Genomic DNA, 14,100 nt, shown 5'->3' on the forward strand with positions numbered 1-14,100 from the left:
CTTGAAAGGTGGGGAGCAGCATCTCTGCTCATACTTCCAAATCCAAACATAGTCCTGGGTTCAAAATCACCTTTCAAAAAGTATTTCTGGGGGTGCTTGGGTGGCTCAGTCGGTTAAGCATCTGACTTTGGCTCAGGTCATGATTTCGCAGTTTGTGAGCTCAAGCCCCACATCAGGCTCCGTGCTGACAGCTCAGAGACTGGAGCCTGCTTTGAATTCTGTGTGTGTCTCTCTCTCTCTCTCTGCTCCTCCTCTGCTCACGCTCTGTCTCTCTTTAAAAAATAAACATTAAAATTTTTTTAAAAAAGTATTTCTGAACAGATGAATGAATAAACAAAAGACCTACTTGATTTTTCTCGAAGACCTGATTCCATATATCTCATCTTAAAATCTTCCCAAGGTGGACCACCGATGGCAGCATCAAGTTCAAATGCCTTTTTCTAGAATTCAAGGTCAGTGTGGTCCCACCTCTATCATCTGCCACCACACACCCCACATTCAGCCCTTCCCTGGTGCTATGTGTGCTTTGCTTGTTTGATGTTTTCTCCACTTTCCGAGTCCCCATTTTGTGGTCATTGTGAGCCTCACAGTTTGAGTGGAAGAACTGTTCTTTCTGCACCACTCCTCTTGGGGAGCTGCCAGTCCCACTGACAGGCACACAACACAGGTGGCACCAATTGCGTCCTTTCCAGGAAGTAATATAATCCCAGAGCGGAGAGGCAGTCTCTTCTGTGAGGCCAGTCTCTGGGGTGGTGGAGTGACGTGCGCCTGGAGCTGAGAACAACCCACGCCACCCGGGGAGCTCTGGTCCCTCTCCGGACGGAAGGAGGCCAAGTGCAGAGAAAGGCAGAAGCAAGACAGCACATGCACACGCACACACGCATGCACACACACACACACACGCACGCACACACGCACACACACAGAACAGACGAAGTGACCACATCACGAGTCTGTCGCATCTCCCGTCCTTCTTCCTGGTTTCCAGAGCCAACATATTCCTTTTTGTTTGTTTGTTGTTTTATGTTGTTGGCTTGTGAATTCGGCTTGTGTCTTCCTTACTGATGAGTACTCAGTTCCACTGGATTGCCAACAGTTGCCTGAATTCCATGCTGTCTCCTTCTTGTACTCTCTACAGGTTCAGACAACGTAGTGCGAGCCATACAAAGTCCAGAGGGTGCAGGAAATTGGAGGGTGGCTCTTGTGATCCATCCTCCTCCTTCTCTCAGTTCCCCTCAGGCACCACCGTGGGGCCACATTCAGACCGGCAGAGAGTATCACCCTGGCCCTTCTCCTTCATGCTTTGTCTCCAGCACCTCCCATCCCTCTCAGCCTCTTGGCTCCTCTGTGCCCTTCAAAGTCTGCCTCCCCAAGGGGCCTGGTCCCCCAGATATGTTGACATCTGCCTCTCCTTCTGGTTCTGCTTCTGGACAGGGGACCTTGGATACTGCGGGCTTCAGACCCTGAAGCTCTATGGACTCAGGGCAAGTACCCAAAGACCTCCATTGCTGTAAAGATGAACTAATGGGGACATACCTCCTTCCCTATTATTCCTGAGATAATTGATCTGTTTCCTGGCCTTGAGGTACATTCAGGAGCAGAGCGAAGGCTTAGGGACATTTTAATCTCTGTGTTTCAATTGTGTGCCAAGAACACGAGGTGTTCAGAGGGGGAGGAATACAAAAGGTAGACAGGTAGACGGGGTAGACTGGGGGATGTCGAGGATGAAGCAGTCTGCACGGGCTCTCGGCACGCGGGCTGGGCTAGACGCAGACAGGGGATGGCCTGGGACGTGAGCAACAGTCTGGCAGAAGGCCTATGTGACTCGCTTAAGTAACCATGAGGACCCGGGGCTAGTGGCCTTGGGCCAGTGGCAGGAAAGCTGATGTTCACCGAAGAGTCTTGAATGCCCAGAATTTTACCCATCATTCTGAGAGACTGAAAGGGCTGGGGTCGATCCAGGGCCTCTGCCAGCAGGGCCGGTACTTATATCTACTCCAGCAGAAAACGAAAGAGGACGGAGAGGCAGGGCATGGACCTCAACCTCCCTTCCTGGGGTTAGCAGGAGTCTCTGCTCCTTTTCGTTCTCCCTGAACTCCCATCTTGCCCTGCCTGCTCTGTGACCAAGGGCCATGGTGAGCTCTGACTAAAATGGATGACATCTTCACTTCATGACTTCAGGAGCCTCCTGTCCCTCTCCTGTCACGGTTCCTGTCCGTACCAGGCACCTCCCAGCCCCCACTCACTTGGTGGATGGGCTGGTCTTCAACATCCACTTCTGGGGCTTTCCAACCTATGGCTATCTTTTATTCCATGACTCATTAGAGACTCTCATCACTCTTCCACTTAGGAAGGCCCTAAGTGAGGTTCTGGGATATCTGCTTTTGTTTGGTACTCAATTTCCTTCCTACCTCAAGGACTATTTGGGTGGATTCACGTTGCCAAGCTTCTGGGCCGGCCCTGCTGAATGGGAGGAAGTATCCCGGCATGCCCCGTGCCTGCCAATTCTGCTTCTCCTGCAGGGTCAGGCCAAGAGCCAGAGCGCCACAGACTCAGAGGAGGAGGGAGTAGACAGGCGTCCCCATGCAGTGGCTCCTGGCAAAGATCTGACACAAACCAAGTCTGAAAGTAGCCTGACCACTCACCAACTGGGTGGCCTGGAACAAGGGGCTTCCTGAGACTTACCTTATTTTTCTTTCCCATTTGTAAAGTGGAGCTAAAAATACCTATCTTGCAGGGTTAGTAAGAAAGGTAAATGGGCCTTTTAATAAGTCTGATGTTTAATAACTGGGAGCGGATAGGGTTATTTTATCCCAACCTCCTTGAAAGGACAAGGTAGGCTTGCCTGAGGTCACACACTGCGACAGTCACAGTTCACCCTGTGTCCCTCGCTGGGGCCCTTCCACCGGCCCCATGCTGCCCCCTCCGAGTGGGAGACAACTGGCAGGAGCAGAGGAGCATGATGGGAAGCGCTCCTGCTCTCTGATCCTCTCCCGAGGGCTGTGGAGCAGCACAGCGTGGGCAAACCGGCCCGGACGCTTCCACATCAGCGGCGGAGAATAAAGGAACTAGGCGGAAAGAGTCAAACAGAAGAAAGCACCTGGAAAAGATGTTTTTATGTTCACTTACATGGAAAAAAAAAATCAAAGTATACAGGACAAAGATATATGTGTCTCAGAAAATTCATCCTCATGAGCCTGTTTGTTCAACGGCAGTTAAAATTTGAGAGTCGCCCTGTGGAAGTTGTAACATGGGGGCGGGGGTAGGGGGAGGGGGTGCCAAAAGAAAGGTAGTCAATACACATCATTTCTTTTCTAGTTTCAGATAATTTGGAGTTTAAACTTTTCCAGCAAGTCAGAGTTATATAAACAGATGCCACACTAAAATACTGTGTAAAAATATAAAACTCCTAAAGCATGATGGCAGTAATATTTCAGGAAGTAAACACTAAAATCTGGTAATGTCGGAAAATACATATAGGATCATTTGAGCGGTTCTGTTTCTCTGTATGAACAGCAAAGGACGGATGCATATTATGGATGGACGAAGATAAAGCATTCGGTCTGCACATAACTTAGGGTAACATTTCTAAACACTGACTTTGTGAGAAAACATGAAGGACATCTCACACTCAACAACAATGGTTAAAGGAGGAAACTGCTTTCTGAAGGATGCAGTGGGCAGAATGCCAAGGCCTTTGCTTTCAACTCACTCTTAACCGTGTTGGGATGTGTTCCCACTGCATGGGGTCTCCTGCAGAATCTAGCACCAATAGATGGACCAGATTTTACTTTTGATCTGAGTCCTTACTGTCTTCAGTTTTGAGTGGACTGAGGTATGTTTTCTTTGGTTGCTGTTGTGACGGATGTGTACTAAGAAACTAATATTTACAACATTGAAACATTTTCGATTTCAGTGTTGGCTCTTCACATAAGAAAAATTGGAAAACTCTTAAGGATCATTGGAGGGTCATTACTTCCTAGCATCTGTCATGAAACTGTTTTCGATACACAGAACAATGAGCCTCTCAGCACAGCTATACGCTTTCTGGTCCAGAATCTTCCCTGTGCTCAGCGGGGAGGCCAGTCCCGTGACGGCCATGTCGGCGGTTCGCCACGCTTCACAGTACTTATCCACAAGACGGACTCCGTCGGTGCTGGAGCCGTGCCAGATGACCTTCTGGGGCCTGCAAAAGAATTGTGTCATGTTACTTTTGACGTGTCACTTCTTTGTGGCATATCTCCTGGGCGAACAAATTGGCCTAAGTAATGCAGTGAACCAAGTCACACTCCTGAGCCCTTCGTGGTCTGGCCCCACATCATGCTCGGACCCCACTGCTTGGAAAGTTGCTCTTTTCAGCTAGCTGAACATCCCCTATTCCAACCAGTCTTGGACTTGTTCTCAGAGCAGACTCCCTGCTTTCGTGAATCTGAGCCTTTGCTCATAAGGTCCCGTAGCCTGGAGGAACTTCTCTCTCATTTTCAGACCATGCCTCCTCTTACAGGCAGCCCTCTTAACTGTCAGCCCCAAACAAGAACAAATTGTTCTTCTGTGCTCGTATCATCTTATCTGTTTCTCCATTTTACAGTCACAGTGTTCTGTCCAGAATTGTAGCTGGTTCGTGTCTGTCTTCCTCTGTAGACCGTGAGCCTTGTAAGGGCACGGGGTCATGCAGTTTATTACTGTGCCTTCCGGGGGGGGCGGCATCAGGTCTGGCATAGGGTAGACACTGAGGAAACTTTGCCAAGTCATTCTAATCTTAATGAGTACACGTCATATTGAAAGAATTAGAGCACAGCTCACAGGACAGGGTTAAAGGGTCACCAAGAACAGCATTCCTTACCACTTATCGGTGCCTGCTGCATGACAGTCGCACACTTACCATTTGATGCTCACAGCCATCCTAGGGTACAGCTGTGATTATTTTGCCCATTTTACGGGTGAGACAGGTAAGGATCAGAGAGTGGGAGAACCTTATTTAGGTACGGGGCTCAGGTCTTCTGGCTGTGAGGCTGGGGCTCTCTCCATGGCTTTCAGCTGCCTCACTGAGACTCAGTCTAGTGAGCCCAGGGGGAAGCCGGTAAAAGCCTCACATTGGTAGAATGTCTCTTAAAACGGTCTATCACACCATATACTTTTAGGGTTTCTACCCTTACTTACCAGGAAGGATCTGTCATCACGTCTCGGCCATCAAAGGAGTATATTGGAATGTGTGTATTGAACTGACCTCCGTGGCCAGAAAAAATGGAGTCCCAATTATTGAAAAGCACTTGGCCCTGTGGAGACAGAAATGCCACACTGGAATTCTTCTGCCATCAGCCTGCAGATGCACTGGCTATTTATTCATTCTTCAAGGCCCACATGCCACCTCCCTCCAAGGCCACCAGCCCCAATCCCAGAGCCTGGACAGAGTGGGAGATGTGTGTGGTTTGATTTTATCATCCGTCCTTGAACCCTTTTGGCTTCTTAGAGTACTTTCTCTTATTATATGTGTCTGAAGGCTGCTCCCCATCAATAATGTGTTTCAGGTCTTTACTAATTTTTATTTTTAAAATTTTACGCACATACACCAACCTCTAAATTCGTGCCCGGGCTGTGTCAATCTACACTGTGGGTGATACAGAGATGACTCTCTGACTTCGTTTCCTGAAGGAGCCCAGTTGCCTTTGGTTATTTGTATTCCAAGAATACCAATAACTCCAGTGGGTGCGCGCGGCAGAACAGACCCTCAGGAGAAGGGCTGGAAAGTGCCAGCGTGAAGGACGGGGTGGGACTTGCTAGCCTTGAGGCACCAGACAGGAGCATGGGGTCCCCAGGACTTAAGGGTCTGGAAGTACCTTTGAAATACGGGGAGAGGAGGGGTCCAGGACGGGGCTGAGCAGTAACCGGGCTGTCTCTCTGTAGCCGTAAAGGAGGTGGCAATTTCCTTGGGACACCAGAGGGCCTACAAGGCCCTGCCTAGCCAGCGAGAGGGGGGCTGAGGAACATCTGGCAGGTTTGGGCAGCTCAGATGTGCCAAGAGAACCAAAGTAGGGTGCAGGACAGCGTGGCTCTGCCCTGGGAGCAGTGCTAAGCAGCTCTCCCCAGTGCCATCCAGCCAACGCCCTACAGAGAGCAGCCTCGGGCGGAACTGACAGCCCCGGACGGATGGTGAGTCAAGGAAAGGAATTCTGGTTGGCAGTGACTTCCGGGCAAACTCTTTTCTCCCTCTGAGCCTCAGTTTCCTCATCTGACAGCCCGAGCAAAGAACAACTCCCCCTTTTACTGGAAGTATCTATTAAGATAATGGATATATAGTAAACATGGTCAAAGCTATGTAAACAAAAGAGGTGATTATTACCCCTTCCTCTTGCCTGCTCCCAGAGTTGTACTGTCCGAGTGCCACTGAAAATACAAGGAAACCGAGGCACAGAGGGGTGAAGCTGACCCCCCCCCCCCCGAAGTCGCATAGCCAAGCAGAGACAGGTGGGGTTTTGAACCAGCACACTTCTGATGACGTAAGGAAGTGGCCATTGCCTGCAGACTCTGTGACCAGTGTGCCCAGAAGACAGTGGGAAGAACATCTCCCTTTACCCTGAGGTTCACTATCGGAAGGCTGTATCTCTCTGCTTTCCTCACAACCGTGGAGAGGTCTTGCAAATGGGAGGACAAGAACGCTCGGTAGGTGGACAGCAGCCCTGCAGCCCTGGCCTGCTGGAAGCACTGAAAATCAGCTCGGATGTCCCCGGAAAATGGCATGTTCAGAGCAACCAAGTGCAGCTGAAAAAAGGAAGCGAGAGAAAAGTGTGGTTAAAGAGTTAAAAAAGAGAACTCTGACCCCCACACCCATCTCCCGTTCCTACTAAGACCCCAGGCTGGCTGGATGGAAGGCGCCAGAGGTCATCATGTTCAGCCTCTACCTGACAGTGGCATTCCAGCCCCAGCCCGACCATCTCCAGGGCAGGAAGGCTCAGATCCCAGGAAGCCTGATTCTGCTCTCTGAACAGCTCTAGATGGTGGACATTTTTTCCACATATGAAACCAAACCAAACCAAACCAAACAGAGCATTTCAGAGATCTGAATCCAGTGTGCAGGCCATTTGCTGCAGGCTTCTGGGTCTCCCCTAGTTCAGCCTCCAGGACGGTTTTAAGCTGCCTCTGGTCCTGGACCCCAGAGCCACACCAAGCTTTCTGACCTTGCCCTTTCTTCTACCTCTGGAGGAGGCCGGGGCCTGATTGTGAGGGGCACAGAGGGAAAGGCACTGAAAGGAGAAGGTCATGACATTTATTACTAAGACTGCCGGGCAGACCCTTTTAGCAACTAGGGATCTCACAGCAATTCTAGCCTTGCATTCCTGCCACCTTGGTCAGCAACCAAAATAAAAGTCCTTCCATAGTCTTGTTCTCTCCCAAAACCCATCCCTCTCTCCCAGCCTTTGTGCTGTGCCCTCTGGAATCCATTCTGTGGCATGTGTCCAGGAGTGGTCTTCTCCCTCCTCGATGTCACCTCAGGAGTGATTTCCTCTCATCACCACAGAGCTGGGGAGGGCTGGGGCAGACCCTGTGCCCAAGTCTCCAGAAGAGAAAAATATTTCAAACTATCTCATAACCAAAGGGCATGAAATGAGCTCTGTATGGTGAGGCAAGACGTGGTCGGTGCTTCTCCCCACACGCCTGCACTGCTTCTCAAGTCTGAATGTCCCCGGCACCAAGTTTCTTGAGACCCAGCACCAAGTGCCGCCATATTGGCACTCTTATGCTCCTCAAGTGTCCAGCCAGTGGGGCAGAGCTCGCTGTGAAGTACAACATCACGCAGTCCCTGCAAAGTGCTGGACCTTCTCCATCTCACCACCCCTTTCCTTCCCATTTTGAGGAGAACAGACTCCAAGCTCACAACATTCCCCCATTTCTTCCTTTTTATTCATCCTGGTTTTGCCTGTATCAGCAGGCTAGCTAGAAGTCCAGGTGAGGCACACCACCCCTTCCGGCTGAGACAAGACTTCCCTGCAGCCCTTTCAGCAGCAGCCCTTGGCATGGGGAGGGGGCTACAGCACGCTGTTCACTCCTACGGCCACGTCCAGGCCACTAGACTTGTTGTCTGACCTACAAACTCTGTCGTCTTCCCTCACCCGGATCTGCAGACTGTAGCACCTGAGGCAAGAGGTCCTCTGGTCTCACCACCTTCCACCCAATGTGTTTCTGGTGGCTACACCCAGGGGCGATCACGGGAGCATGGTGTCCCCGTGCCAGGGAACACCTAGGAAAGGTACGGAGATGAGCACAGCACGTCCCTGCCATGCCCAATCCCACCCGTCTCCACCTTGCTTTCTTTACAAAGATACATAGAGGACTGTCTGGAATGATGGCTGTTCTGAATGGTGGGCCTGGGGGCTTTTGGGCCCTTATGTCTGTATTTTTCGAAGTGCCAGAACGTTTTTTATACTGAACAGCCTATCATTTTCATGAAGATAATAATGTTTCAACAATCAAATGTTAAAAGGGTAATACTGGGGATGGTTGTCGTTCTGGTAAAGTTATAGGCGATGTCCTGCTTCCTTCTCCATTCTTTTTATTTATTGTCCAAACTTTCTAAAAATACAGATTACTTGAGAACTTATAAAATTCTATTTTAAAAATCCTTCAGCTGCTGCCCTGACTTCTCCTCCTCATGGCAGAGCTTTTGGTGGGGTTACTTCCACATGCTTCGCTCTTTCCTCACCATCCTTCCCATTTATTCCTCAAGCAGAGGGAATCTCGTTGGCCTCCCCTCATGCTCCAGAAATGCTTTTCTCTGGCTTCTAAATTCAGAGGACACCATTTAGTTCTTTTGATGGGCCTCTCGGAAGCACGTGCCACCGCTGGCTTCTACCTTGTTTAGCATTCTTTCTTCCTCTCTGGCTGTGGCCTCTATTTGTTCTCATGTTTCTTCCATCAGTTCCCTTTGGGTTTTGCGCCTCCCAGTCCAAACTCTTCTCAGTGTGCAGATTCTCTTTGGGAAATCCTAGCATGTTCCCCCCTACCCCCCACCATTGCCAGGGCTTGGCTGAAGACTTCCAGGTCTGTATCTCCAGACCAGGCCCCTTATGAACTCCCACCAGGTGGCCTCCACTCAGATCTCCTATAGGTGCCCAGATGAGGTCCTACCTGATGAGTGGCAGCACTACCGGAAATACCTTTCTGGGGTCTGCTGAGCCCGTGCCTTGTTCTTTGAAAATGCCCCCACCACCTTCACTAAAAAGAGTGGCCTCAATCTCATTCTCTTGGCTGCTGTTGATCTGGCTGGGAGCAGGCAGTTAGCCCAAGATGGCCCATATAGACCACCTCTCCCCCAGCTCTGAAAGGAGAGAGGTAGTACCAGGCTCTGCAGCTGTCAGATCACATGCAGCCAAGGCCAGGATCAGCGCCATGGCAACCCAAGGCGGTGTGTGCAAGCTTTGTGGATGTAACGGACATCTGCGGGTTGGGGTGGGGGCGGAAGGGAGGCGGGAAGAAAGACCCTTGCAGGAGCTGGTCTGTGGAGGGAGAGGAACAGATTAATAGCAGGGCCAAGAGTCCACAGACCCAGTTGTATTTCCTGCAATTCAGTGCCAGGAGATTCCTGCAATTATCTGAACAAAATCTTCACGTAAGCTAGTGAAGGAAAAGAGTCAGAGTTTTAATTCCGGTAACAAAATGATCCTTGGAAAGGAAGCTAGCCCCACTCAATGACTCAGGCAGAAACCTGGGCATCATTCCTGACTTCCCTCGTGCTTGCTGCTGTATCCATCCCAGTGACCAAATCCATCACTCTCCTATCTCCTTAACTTCTCTCCAATCTTCCTACTTTTCTACATGTTCACTGCTGTGATCCTAGTTCAGACAACACAACAGCCACCTGTCTTTGGGCCCCTGGGCCTGTTCCCTCCAATCCATTGGTACACTGTAACCAAGGTAACTTCTCAAATGCCAATCTTATAGAAGCTTTTCTTGTTTAAGACCCTTCAGTAGGTGCCCAGTGCCCACTGGAAAAAGTCAAGGTCCTTAGCTCCGTTAACGGCCCTTGATGATGAGCCTCTGTCTTCTGCAGACTAACCTTCTTCCCTTCTCTACCTTGAGCTCTGCCTCTTCGGCCAGACTGAAATACTTAAAATTACACAAATTCACAGTGCTCTCTCTTACCTCCCTCTGTTCCAAATCCCCTCTGCCTCAAATACCCACTCTCTTTCCCCTACCCAGCTCCCTCCGTCTCTCAGCTCTCCTTTAGCTCTTAGTTTAGAGGTCACCCCCTCTAAAGATGGCAGAATTCTTTGATGTTCCTCACACCCCCAGCACCCCGTGTTGGCCTCGCCCCGATGACTTACTACACTACTGTAACTACCTATTTTTTTGTTTGCCCCTCTCTCTAGTCTAGTCGCTTGAGGGCAGTGACTGTGTGCCAAACAGGGGGCCTAGCACAGTAGACACATAACTCAGCATCTGCAGGATAAATGCATGAGTTATACTTACCGCAGGCCTCTGGTAATTGACACTTGAAAGAGACATCAGTGGAGGCTGCGGCGGATGGGGCTGTTATGTAAAAGAGGAAAATAAACGGTCCTGAATATGCATTCAAACTGTCCTTCGGAGTACACTGAGGTTCAAGTGTGATGTTTCTTGAATAGATACTTTAAACAGTTTGCCATTGTTTGGGGGGCCACTCTTCATTGCCAAGAGTTTCACATCCCCAAGTAGAAACGATCCTCAGAAAGGGAGGGGAGATTCTCAAATCTTTTACAGAGAACACCAAACCAAGGAAGAAGACCCACTTTTAGAGCCAACACATCCACTTAATAGAACAGTCAACTCTTCAGAGCCTCGGTTTCCTCAGCTGCAGAATGGGGACGACAAGACCTGCCCCCAAGGGCTGCTGTGGGGCTAAGAAACGGGCAACGGAAGCTGCCGACATTCTTATCAGGCAAAGAGGTCTCAGAGTGCAAAAACTAAAGGGCTCTTCTAGATTGCTTATGCCAGCCATGATTTCACAGGTAAATAAACTGAGGCTGAGGGTGGGCAAGCCCCTGGCTCAAGGGGATTCAGCTATGACATGGAAATGTCACCAGCCTCTGGGTCCAGTTCTTCCTCTGCTCTACAAATGAGAACATTCTGCTGGCGTCTCTGGGCTTCCACCAGACACTAAACTGTGCAGAGCCAGCTGGCCAGAGCTTGGAGAGCTTGGTCCTGGACAGCGAGGGGGAGTCAGAGGCCGCTGCTGATGAGTGAAGGAGCGAGAGGTCAGGCAGGGCCACCACTCACATTGCTGGAGAGCGCAGGAGGCGGCGGGCTGTCGGCGGGAATGGGGATCAGTTCTCCCAGCTGAAGGAAAACAGGACATAGAAAATGAGACATCAACTAGAAATGGTTGGCCTATTTGCAAAACAGAAAAATGGCACTTCCGGGGCAAATTATTATTTTTAGAGAGGTCTTTGGAGGCATTTTGCTAAGGGAAGCTTAAGAATTACCTGTAATTTCTTCCACCCGTCTCGGACACGAATGAAGAAGTCCGTGCTGTCCTTCAGGTAGATGAACGTCCCTTCAATAACCAAATGTGCTTTCTGCAGCATGTCATCCATGCTGCTAAATGCTGTGACCTGTCAGAAAAATTTAAATTGCAAACAGTGCAGTTATCATTAGAGGGTGGTACCGTCTGAAAAATCGGCCTTGGCGAATGCGAGCAGGAGCCGTCCCCCGATGGCCAATGGAAAGGCTTACTGTCCCTTAGAGGGAGAAGTGCCTTCGTTAATAACCAAAGGACATTGTTTTTGAAGAAACAAATATATGAATTAGCTTAGAGGACAAATCAAAACTGTAATAAATAAATGAAAACAGGAAGATAATATTCTGTGAGCACAAAGACATTAAAAAACTGCACAAAGTGGTCTTCATTGGGTGTTGGTATTAGCAAAATTGTGGGTAAGCTTTGCCACTTCCATTAGTGTGAGCTGCCTGGCGGCACTAACGTTCAAAGCGTTTACCTCACACTACTCCTTAAAGAGCTTCAAGTTTGTTTTCATTTGGAAGAAGAAAGGCAAGCCAGTGAGCAATTCCACTTAGGTTTAGAATCTTTTTTGCCCAGCTGGGAAGTTGTAACTTTAAATACATGATAGAAAATTATAGTCTGTAATTTCTCCATCTAGGAAATGGCCAAAGATTAGACATCCATCTTGGCAAATCCAGGAGCAGACATAAAAGCTGCAAAAAAATCTCTCAAAAAGCATCAAGTCTTAAAGAAATATCAGGGCAAGAGAGCTCTTGTTTTTTCATTGCAACTGAGAAAGATTATAAAAAATTTATTTTCACCTAGCCTTGAAGAGAATGACTTTGTGCATCAAGATGGCCTCGGAAATCCCCGTGAGGCGCCAGATATCAAAATTCCGCCGTCTGCCGGACAGTTCTTTCATCTGGCAGCCAAATTTTCCAGCTAAATCCAGCCAAGATCCAAGAGCATTCCCAGGACTCCTAGTGAGGTATTTGTCCCTCTTCCTATGCATTACAATAGGCTCGGAGTGCTCCCTGTACCCTGCACCAGTGAGCTGTGGAGTACCGAACGTGCAAGAGCTGTCCTCCAGCAGAACAGAGAAGACTGAACTACCCAGGGCCAATCTGACCAGCACAGGACCTGCTGCCATGCTGTTTCTATTCTCATGCTTATGTTTTTTTGATGTAAGACAGTTGGTTCCTGTTACGGTTTTGTGCACTAAGGATTAGAAGCATGGAACCAAAATCATAGTCTGTATCTTTCTATTTAATAAGTCATCTAAAGAAATGATAAATGCCCACCGTATGTGCAGTTGTACCAATTCTATTGCCACGGAGGCCTAATTCTTTCACAAGAGGTGTGCCAGCCCCTAAGCACTGCAGCTGAGTTCTAAGTACATCCTTCCAGAGCCGAAGAGTGAATACCCGCTGATCGTAACACTGACCAGGTTTCTGGATCCGGGAAGTCCTGGCTGTCCTGGAGGGCCGGGAGGGCCTGGAAGGGCCACGGCTAAGACAAGACAGAAAAGAGAAGTTACAAAACAGCACACCCTCTGAAAAATGCCTCAGATGGCAGCTGGTCACTGAGGGGAGCGTTCACAACCCCACTCAGGGCACTGCACCTTGCAGCTGCATCCTGGGGGGCTGTGGGCCCAGCCTGGGGCTCGGCCACATTGGCAGCTTTGGGAGAGATCGGGCATTCTCATCCATAGCTTTGCAGGAAGCCACATTAGGACCTCTGGGTTTTATAAGTGAATAAATTATTGTCATTTTTGTTGTTTACATAGGTCAGTTTGACCTGAGTTTCCAAAAATGTCCTGACTCATGCAAGTTCCTTCACCCCAGAGTAACTGCTGCACAGAGACCAGCAGGCTCAGAAAGAGGAAGAAAGGTGCTGGGCTGCAGAGGGAGGGGAGGGCAGGGCCGCGACAGCTTCATCACCTGCGAAATGTAAACAAGCACTTCTTCACTGGGCTGAGGTGAGAACCGAGAAAAGCTACACGCTGGGGGTGTACTGTGCACCCACCCAGGGGCTCTTAGTGTTTGAAGAGCCCGTGCCCTCTTCCCCCAGAACGATGCACATGGCTGTGCTCACCTTCCACCTCTCTAAACCCCAAAATCTGCAAAGCTCTTGGTGGGGAAGGATGTTTTCACAAGTCCCAGGAAGATGACTCTATGAGAGTTTTCAAGTCGTGCAACTAGGTCTGCGGTGCTGGCACAGGACTTGAAAATCATGACACGGGCGGTGAATGTCTAGCGAAGGGAGGGTCAGAGGGCTTGGGCTTGGACCCCAGCCTCCCCTGCCACTAGGATTTGTGACCTTGAGCAAGTCTCTTGCCTCTCTGAGCCTCAGTGTCTTTATCCGTGACAAGAGTTTTATAGTAATGTCCATTTCCTCCCCCTCCCTGGGTTGCTGTGAAGATTGAATGGGATAATTGGATAAGAGCACTTTGTAAATTGTGGGTTGTAGGCATTATGTGAGGGGCGATCCTTCTTCAGTGGGGCGAGGACCCCTGGGCAGCACCTCATACAGAGCTGCTGTGGACAACAGTTGCTCTGCTCCTGCAGTGTCCTTCCCCCTCCTGCAACTCCTGCCTCTCCTTCAAGGTTATACTGGCAAATATGGTT

At 49.6% G+C, this 14,100-nt stretch overlaps 1 protein-coding gene across 2 annotated transcripts in view; it reads right to left on the reverse strand.

Annotated features, from left to right (window-relative positions):
• Nucleotides 1-3,097: 3,097 nt before the first annotated feature.
• The window catches only part of COL15A1 (collagen type XV alpha 1 chain), a 102,724-nt gene continuing 91,721 nt past the window's right edge, over nucleotides 3,098-14,100 (reverse strand). For both annotated transcript variants that reach the window (XM_029920642.1, XM_029920641.1), the window contains 7 exons: nucleotides 12,918-12,982; nucleotides 11,457-11,585; nucleotides 11,251-11,310; nucleotides 10,465-10,524; nucleotides 6,574-6,759; nucleotides 5,161-5,276; nucleotides 3,098-4,186 (listed from right to left, as the gene is read on the reverse strand). In XM_029920642.1, the coding sequence (XP_029776502.1) occupies nucleotides 3,973-4,186; nucleotides 5,161-5,276; nucleotides 6,574-6,759; nucleotides 10,465-10,524; nucleotides 11,251-11,310; nucleotides 11,457-11,585; nucleotides 12,918-12,982 (830 nt within the window). In that variant the 3' untranslated portion in view covers nucleotides 3,098-3,972. The remainder of the gene's footprint in view (nucleotides 4,187-5,160; nucleotides 5,277-6,573; nucleotides 6,760-10,464; nucleotides 10,525-11,250; nucleotides 11,311-11,456; nucleotides 11,586-12,917; nucleotides 12,983-14,100) is intronic.

The sequence above is a fragment of the Suricata suricatta genome, chromosome 13 (assembly GCF_006229205.1).
Source record: "Suricata suricatta isolate VVHF042 chromosome 13, meerkat_22Aug2017_6uvM2_HiC, whole genome shotgun sequence".
In the NCBI taxonomy this organism is placed as follows: domain Eukaryota; kingdom Metazoa; phylum Chordata; class Mammalia; order Carnivora; family Herpestidae; genus Suricata; species Suricata suricatta.